Source organism: Malaya genurostris, chromosome 3, assembly GCF_030247185.1.
Source record: "Malaya genurostris strain Urasoe2022 chromosome 3, Malgen_1.1, whole genome shotgun sequence".
NCBI classification, from domain to species: Eukaryota; Metazoa; Arthropoda; class Insecta; order Diptera; family Culicidae; genus Malaya; species Malaya genurostris.
In genome coordinates this window covers 225743059-225752852 of record NC_080572.1, presented here as the reverse complement: position 1 = coordinate 225752852, position 9794 = coordinate 225743059, and the positions used below count along the sequence as shown (strand labels likewise).

At 30.8% G+C, this 9794-nt stretch overlaps 1 protein-coding gene across 1 annotated transcript; it reads right to left on the bottom strand.

The window, feature by feature from the left end:
* Positions 1–2025: 2025 nt before the first annotated feature.
* On the bottom strand, positions 2026–3919 carry LOC131436337 (clavesin-2-like). Its single transcript, XM_058605004.1, has 2 exons — positions 2773–3919; positions 2026–2666 (listed from the first exon to the last, which is right to left on the bottom strand). The coding sequence occupies exons 1-2, from the start codon at positions 3490–3492 to the stop codon at positions 2406–2408; spliced, it is 981 nt and encodes a 326-aa protein (XP_058460987.1). The 5' UTR covers positions 3493–3919; the 3' UTR covers positions 2026–2405.
* Between the last annotated feature and the right edge of the window lie 5875 nt (positions 3920–9794).

Genomic DNA, 9794 nt, shown 5'->3' with positions numbered 1-9794 from the left:
GCCGCTAATTTTAGTTTTAAGTACTGCTAAATGTTCATACGGCAGATAAATTATTTTTAATTCTGATTCATGAATGTCCACCAGTGCTTGCAAGTGCTTGGTGCTTGCTTTAAACAGCACACGCATTGAAGCAAACCGTATTGCGCAACATTATCGATCAAGCTTATCATCTTCCGAAATGAGAGAAATATGCTTCAGTGCAGTGCCCATTCATTACGAAACTTTCCTTATTCCGTACACTTGAAGGAACACAAGCTCTAACTGACTCAAAAACATGAATTATAGCTACTGGTAGTGAAAGATGACGTGGAAAGTCTATTCTACAGCAGCGTGTAACCTTCTAAATTTAATTTTTTTGTGCTTAAATACTTTAATGATATAAATTATTTTTACATTCAAATTCAACAGTATTCTTTGATGATGAATGGTTCACCAGCGATAGTGTGCTTGAATCACTTATACTACCGATGAGTTATTTGAACGAATTGCCTATATTTGAGAGAAAAGAGAATACTGCATACTCTTTTTCAGAAAGGTTCAATAGTATTAAACGTAATACGGCACGCTCGTCGGCAAGTATGTATGGAATGGTTCGTTCTCCAATCTGCTCGCTCGTGTATATTTCCTGCATCGAAGCCGGTAATTCAGTCTGTTGGTATGAGTGCTGTAGCTGCGCTGAACCGTTTTGTTGCAAGTCACTCGCATTGATGAGTGAATGGTGAAAGCTCTGGTGAATACAGATTAATACAGATTTTAAATACAGAGCAATACAGATATTCTATGAAAATATCTGGCATCTCTGCTTCCAAATCGGGGCTCGAACATATGACAACTGGCTTGTGAGACCAGCGTCCTATGCACTGAATCGCCAACCCTGCATCTAAGATGCACAGTTTAAATACAAGAACATGTTACACTGTGTGATTTAAAAGTTACTTGTGTTGAAATCGTGTTGTGTGTATGTGGTGTGTGTGTGTGTGTGTGTGTGTGTGTGTGTGTGTGTGTGTGTGTGTGTGTGTGTGTGTGTGTGTGTGTGTGTGTGTGTGTGTGTGTGTGTGTGTGGGTGTGTGTGTGGGTGTGGGTGGTTTGGTTGTGTATGTGTGTGTGTGTGTGTGTGTGACAAAAAATGTGCACTCGATTTTCTCGGAGTTGACTGAGCCGATTTCCACAAACTTAGATTCAAATGAAAGGTCTCTTGGTCCCATAGGATGCTATTGAATTTTACCCGGATTGGATTTCCAGTTCGGGAGTAAAATGTGCAAAAATATGAAGAAAAAGTGCACTCGATTTTCTCAGAGACCACTCAACCGGTTTTCTTCAACTGAGATTTAAAGTGAAGGCCTTGAAGTCTCATATGTTGCTATTGATTTTCATCTGAATCCGACTTCCGTTTCGGGAGTTACGGGGTAAAATGTGCAAAATGAACTAAAAACGTGCAATCGATTTTCTCTGAGACCGCTCATCCAATTTTTTAAAACTTTGATTCAAATGAAAGGTCTCACGGTGCCATACGGGATTCCTGAATTTCATCTGGATGCGACTTTCGGTCCCGGAGTTATAGGGTAAACTGTGTTAAATATTGTACATCGTCATTTAAACCAGCGAAACAAAAACCGCAAAAATTTTTCTGAACTAGACTCAAAACTCCACAAATCGATAGCCATTATCAGTAGGCAGCTAAACAAATTCGGCTATCCTGGTTCCCGGTTTTTGATTAACGACGTGAGAAAATAGTCATATGCTCAAAAGTGGATCTCACTCACTTTTCTCAGAGTTTGGAGAACCGATATTTCCAATCTAAGGGTCAAATGAAAGGTTAGGTCTTATGGTCCTACCAAAAATTACTGCGTTGTTTCGGATTCAATAAAAATTTAAACCGTCGTTTATAGTACGATGACAAAATCGTATAAAAACTTATTTAAATCGTATGAAAACTTTTTTAAATTATTATTACAATTTGAATAAATACTATTAGTTTGTACGTCATGTTAGTTGGTGGCCGTACGAACTTAGATTTTACCGGTTCTCGGGTTCCGATGCTAGAATTACATATAAAAATGAACCCACTTCGTTTTCTTAAGAATGACCTACGCGAACAAAGCACTGCTTCATTCTGTAGGTTATACTAGGTGATGCAAAAACAATCCCTTGGTTTCTTTCAAAAATCGAAGAGAAACATTTTGAAAAGAATACCACAGTATTATATATATGAGAAAGACATCATACACCACTAGGTGGATTAAAACAGGGGTTTTTTTCTGTGTACTTATTGCTAAATGGAAACAAGAGCAAACAAAAACGCGCCTTCCCCGTTCAACCGTAAAATGTCAATTTAATAACTTTATCAGTAATACCCGCCCGCACATAAGAATGTCACAAGTTGCAATATTATTGAAATCAACATCTCAATCTACGTTCAGCTGCCGAAAACTACCAATAATGCATTCATCTGCCACTCCATTGTCCTGATTGTTGTGCTTCGTATTTGGCGCCGGAATCGATAAATCGATGTGCATTTCGCACTGTCGAAGAAGACGTTCCCGCTCCTGGAATGCACGTGCCCGAAATCTTTCATTCGCCTCCTCTATCGATTGCTTCCCACCGTAGATTGTGGGAAGAATTGACTCGTCGATTACGCCCTTCAGTTCGTCGGCTGATTTGTGGAACTGTTAAAACAAGAAAGGAAAAACATCATTGAAAAATAATTCAGAATTAATTTTGATATTTTTGTCAGTGTTTCAAACAGAATATGTATGTATTAACACCCTGCACCTTTATTCTTTCCTTCAGTTTGGGCAGGCCTGCTAAGCAGTAATTCGTAATCATGGCTGCCCCTCTGGGTAATTGAACGACGTGAATTTCATTCAATCTCGATGACAGAACATCGTTAACTACCGTCATTAAAATTTTCAGCTCATCCAAAGAAATCATACTAAGATGTTCCAACGAGGTGCTCACAAAGTCTAAAATAAAAACAGCTCCGGCCACCTGGAACAACTCATCATCCAAGTATATTTCGAAAACTAACGCAATAAGTAGCGTTATTAGCTGAGACGAGAACTGACGCGGATTGATTGTCCCGTAGCGAACTATGAACACATGTCGAGACTCCCCGTCTAGGCCCAGCGGAACCATAATGGCTTCCTTCAGTGCCTGGCTCAGCTGCGATTCGGAGGGATCCATCCGCTTGAAATGGTCTGGCATGGTATCCCGGGTAATCAGATATCGCTCCAGTTGCTCACATGCAGCTGTCACATTGAATTTTGTCGAGCGTAGGAATCTCAACAGAAAAATAGCATCCGTCCGGCAAGTTTTTATTTGTGGATGTTTGGCAATGAATTCACGTAATTGAGCCAGCGAAGGGTCCCTAATTTGATCACTTTCATTCAGTTGCTCCTTTGCTAGTTGCAGAATATTTGCAACCAGCTTGCACTCGTACTGATCGTACTCTGAAGGACATTTTTCAATCGTTGGAACGACGACTGGCATCATAGCACAGGGTAATGTTCTCGTACTGTTGATTAATCTATTCCGACTGACTGTAGGACATCATACCGTCACCGTACTTAAATGAAGATTCGTATAGTTCTTTTTTGTTTGCATTTCTTGTAACAAGTTTATTAGCTTTCGGGTAACTGTTTCATACATTGTGTTTGAATTAATGACTCAGTTCAGGTGTAGTTCAACGGACAAATGAAACATTTTATAATCCAGTTGATGATTCAGTTAGGGCAGTATGAACCGTGACATGATAATAAATACAAGCCTTAATAACTGTATTTAAGTATTATTTACAATCTAAGCTAGTTGTCATAACGATCCTGATACACACTCAAAATTTAATTTTGATCTCGGCGGAATAAGACACAGACAAAGCACGACAAAATGATATTTATAACAGCGTGCCAGTGACTGTACTCATAGTTGCAAATTAAAATAGCATTCAAATATATCGATGTGTATCATATCGTTACAACTTTCCTCTATGTTTGACTATTATTCGCCAGGAAATTTTAACGTGCAAAGAACCAGAACGATTTCGGTATTATATATTTTTTGAATACTGAATGTTTCATTGAATTTTTAGCTAAATTATAGCCGGATTCTGATTTTCAACGTGCAAATTCGTGCATATGTTCATTACAGCGGACAATTTTGAGAATTTCCGATTAATTATATTGTGTTACCTACTGGAAATGACATCAAAGCAACATTCATTCTACAGTGAAAAAAAATCTATCATAGTTTGTTTTACATTTCAAATCAGATTTTAATAAATAGCAGAACATATCGGCAACAACATCTATGCATGAATATCCAAAATTTTGGTCATTTATCCTTCCAAAGACGACGAAAATCTCTATAAAGTATCCTGCGACCAGAGCTGGGAAAATCAATATAAAAAACGTGCTTAATCCACCTTGCAGTGAGACGATACCCGGGTTGGCGGTTCAATACATAGGACGCTGTCTTACAAGTCAGTTGTCGTATGTTTGAGCCCCGACCTGGAAGGATTCTTAGTGTCAGTAGGATCCATAGTACTAGCCATGCAATGATTCTGTACACTAAGAATCAGCTGCGAAGTCTGTTGAAACAGAAAGGCCAAATTCCACAAAAGGAATGTAATGCCAAGACTTTGCTAGTGGGATGATACCTTTTTTATCAATCCGCATGTGTTTTTTGCATGAATATTCTTCGGTGTTTCAGTTTTCATGACATTATTCTAATGTCCGTCGTTTTAAGTGGCAATTTTAGATTTTAATCACTCATTACTCTGTAATGTCGAATCTGCAAATCGGATCGAATTTGAATCTAAAAGTATAACAATCGATTAAACATTCGATGATATGTCGAAGCACTTTAGAATTTAGGGTAATTTAAAGTACTTCCAGAGCCGCTATTCAGGAACCAGCATAACCCAAACCGATTCGTATGGCCATATGACGAATAAATTGCAATATTTTTGAGTCCAACTTTAAAGCTTTTCGGGATTCTCATCTTCTATATCGCTTCGAATTTTAAAAATTCATCATTCTACAATTCCAGAATCGGAATTCAGAATTGGATAAAACTGGATTTATTTTAATTTGAACTTTTGTTTCTGAAATTCGATTTGGCTTTTTTTAGAGAAAACGATTGAGCTTTGAAAAACGATTCGATACTGGAACCGGAATTCGAAAACAAATTCAACTGAGTAGCTGTATAGTTTACATTAGATTCAAAATGTTTGAAAATCAATGTAGACATCTTTGAGGAATCGTAGTGCGAATTAAATTTTTGGGTGCCTTCCGAAACGAAAACTGAATACAACCAAAAATGAAATAAGTTTATTTGGTTATCGACTATCCAAATTTGCTAACCCGATAAACCTGATTAATTTATGTGAAATAAACATTTTTATACTAATCACCCTGTGTCTCCGAAACCGGAAGTTTGATCTGACTGAAAAACAAAATGTTTTATGGAATCTTGGAAACTTTTCAATTGAATCTTAGATGATTCTTAGATTTCATTTGAATCTTAGATCGGTAGAGAAAAATGAGTTACACAGTTTTAGTTTCGTTTCACATATCCTGTAGTTCCGGAACCAGAGATCGGAACCAAACATAATTCAGGAACCTTGTTTGGGAGCATACGACTTTTCATATAAATCTGAGTTTGTAGAGAACGGTTGAGTCATCTCCGAAAAAAATTGAGTGAAATTATTTGTCACACACGCATTTGCTGATCTCGACGAACTGATTCGAATGGTATATGGCTGTTATGTTCTTCCAGCATTTCTTGCTGTAAGTAGTTTAAATCAATATAATTATGGAATTGCTTTCAACTCGAAAATTCTGCCATCATCTGGTTTACATGTCATACTCGAACGATTATGTTGCCAAAAACGAACCGTGCTAAAATCGGTCCGAGGCAAAATATCATGCTGTACATAGTTTTTTGGGTACTTAGAAACAAATGTATGCAACAGTATAAAAAACGTGTTTTATGTTGCTCCCAAGCATTTCTTTGCCAGACAGCGCTCAAAACTTCTACTGCTGTAATAAGGGAAAAATTCGCTTGCACAAAATTTTCGATATCTCCGTTAAAAATATACGGATTTTAACAATCTATGGCTTGTTGGATAGCTATTACCGTGCGGAATCTAAATCTGGAAACATATTCTGTTTTCAAGGTCAAGTGTGATACTGTCAAAAAACTGAAAAATTTGACATAAAACTTCGTATAACTCAAAAAATAAATATCCGATCTCAAAACCATTCAATAGCGTTCTGGGTGACGGGGAGACCTTCATTTGCGACTAGTTTGATCGATATCGGTCCTGCCATCTCTGAGATCTCGACCTCTTAGTTGACAACACACATACAGACACACACGGACATTTACTCAGTTCGTCGAGCTGAGTCGAATGGTATATGACATTCGGCCCTCCGGACCTCGGTTTAAAAGGCCATTTTCACAGTGATTGCATAGCCTTTCTATATGAGAAAGGCAAAAACAATTATTTCCTTTTAAAGATCTGTCTTGTTAAGACGTAGAAGCGTATTGAACTAGTTTTGCATTTGATCAGTATCTAACGAGGAAAATAAATTTAAAAAATGATATACGACTACAACTGTGTTATGAAAACCGCAAAAAACGCTACCGCAGAGACGAGACTCGAACCCGTAGCTAGCTCTCATCCGGGGAAATCCCATTCCCAAACTATTTTGGGTCATTCACAAATTACTTTGAAAATTGGATTTCTTGCTTTTTTAATATTGATGTAAAATACTCACCAATTTCTGCGGATGGTTAAATAAACACAACTTTTTTAGCATGAATATTTCAAATAACAAATTATATCAAACAATAGGGGGTCGATTTCTAGACCTCATCGACCCCCATAGTGTAGTGTATGTGTGTGTATGTAACAAAAATATGCACTCACTTTTCTCAGAGATGGCTAAACCGTTTTTCACAAACAAAGATTCAAATGAAAGGTCTCATAGTCCCATAGCCTGCTATTGAATTTCATTCCGATCCGACTTCCGGTTTCGGAGATATACGATGATATGTATCAAAAAAGTGAAAAAAATATGCACTCCCTTTTTCAGAGATGGATGAACCGATTTTCACAAAATTATATTCAAATAAAAGGTATTAGGTCCCATAGCTTGCTATTGAATTTCATTTGAATGTGGCTTTCGGTTCCGGAGTTATATGATAATGTGTGAAAATTTGAGAAAAAGTTTACACTCAATTATCTCTGGAACAACTCAACCGATTTTTGCAAACTAAGATTCAAATGAAAGGTCTTATAATATCCTAAAAATTTGTGGAATATTTTATCAGGATCCGACTTCCGGTTCCGGAACTAAAGCGTGATAAGTGGAAAATTACCAATTTTATTAGTATTTTTCCACGAACGATGGTTAAAAACAGGTACAAATCCCATAAAACTGTCCGATAAATTTAACTAGTTTGCAGAGCTTGTTAGTTTGTGGGCATGAAAATTTAATTCGACACTACTGGTCTCCTCTTTTCCTGTTCCGAGAGCACCGAAAGTGGAGAAGAAAAACTCCTAAAACTAAATTCACTTCGATTTCTCTGCGATGCTTGAACCGATTTTCACAAATCTTGATTTGAATTAAAGTTCATACTGTCTGTAAACCTACCGTGAAATTTCATTCGGATCCGACTTCCGGTTCCGCAGTTGCAGAGCGATGAGTGTCAAAGTTTTCAAATCGCCATATAGAGTGACAATATGTACAACACCGAAAGAAGAAGAAAACACAAAACGAACAAGGCGTGTTTTGTTCTATTTCGTACACGTTGTGTAGTGATGTCAATAATAATAATAATAATAATAATAATAATAATAATAATAATAATAATGATAATAATAATAATAATAATAATAATAATAATAATAATAATAATAATAATAATAATAATAATAATAATAATAATAATAATAATAATAATAATAATAATAATAATAATAATAATAATAATAATAATAATAATAATAATAATAATAATAATAATAATAATAATAATAATAATAATAATAATAATAATAATAATAATAATAATAATAATAATAATAATAATAATAATAATAATAATAATAATAATAATAATAATAATAATAATAATAATAATAATAATAATAATAATAATAATAATAATAATAATAATAATAATAATAATAATAATAATAATAATAATAATAATAATAATAATAATAATAATAATAATAATAATAATAATAATAATAATAATAATAATAATAATAATAATAATAATAATAATAATAATAATAATAATAATAATAATAATAATAATAATAATAATAATAATAATAATAATAATAATAATAATAATAATAATAATAATAATAATAATAATTATAATAATAATAATAATAATAATAATAATAATAATAATAATAATAATAATAATAATAATAATAATAATAATAATAATAATAATAATAATAATAATAATAATAATAAAAATAATAATAATAATAATAATAATAATAATAATAATAATAATAATAATAATAATAATAATAATAATAATAATAATAATAATAATAATAATAATAATAATAATAATAATAATAATAATAATAATAATAATAATAATAATAATAATAATAATAATAATAATAATAATAATAATAATAATAATAATAATAATAATAATAATAATAATAATAATAATAATAATAATAATAATAATAATAATAATAATAATAATAATAATAATAATAATAATAATAATAATAATAATAATAATAATAATAATAATAATAATAATAATAATAATAATAATAATAATAATAATAATAATAATAATAATAATAATAATAATAATAATAATAATAATAATAATAATAATAATAATAATAATAATAATAATAATAATAATAATAATAATAATAATAATAATAATAATAATAATAATAATAATAATAATAATAATAATAATAATAATAATAATAATAATAATAATAATAATAATAATAATAATAATAATAATAATAATAATAATAATAATAATAATAATAATAATAATAATAATAATAATAATAATAATAATAATAATAATAATAATAATAATAATAATAATAATAATAATAATAATAATAATAATAATAATAATAATAATAATAATAATAATAATAATAATAATAATAATAATAATAATAATAATAATAATAATAATAATAATAATAATAATAATAATAATAATAATAATAATAATAATAATAATAAAAATAATAATAATAATAAAAATAATAATAATAATAATAATAATAATAATAATAATAATAATAATAATAATAATAATAATAATAATAATAATAATAATAATAATAATAATAATAATAATAATAATAATAATAATAATAATAATAATAATAATAATAATAATAATAATAATAATAATAATAATAATAATAATAATAATAATAATAATAATAATAATAATAATAATAATAATAATAATAATAATAATAATAATAATAATAATAATAATAGTAATAATAATAATAATAATAATAATCCTATTACATGTTTTATGCTGTTTAGCTTGACTTGCATATGCAGAAGTAACAGAAACGCAGGTTCGTTTCGTTTGTTAGATTTCATTTAATTGGTTTCATCGGAACAGAGCATGAGATAGTAAGTATAGGTTTAACTACGTTCAAAACTGTTCCAATTTGTAGGTTAAATTTGTTGGTAGTAAACGAAGCAACTTCGCCTATTCCGTTCATCTGAATCCGGTTTCGGAAGAAT

What these genes read in the sequence shown, in the direction of transcription:
- LOC131436337 (XM_058605004.1), bottom strand. Translation starts at nt 3,492, where the DNA reads ATGATGCCAGTCGTCGTTCCAACGATTGAAAAATGTCCTTCAGAGTAC. An exon ending in AACTGAAGGAAAGAATAAAG is followed by an intron (nt 2,667 to 2,772) that starts GTGCAGGGTGTT and finishes TTGTTTTAACAG; the next exon opens with TTCCACAAATCAGCCGACGA.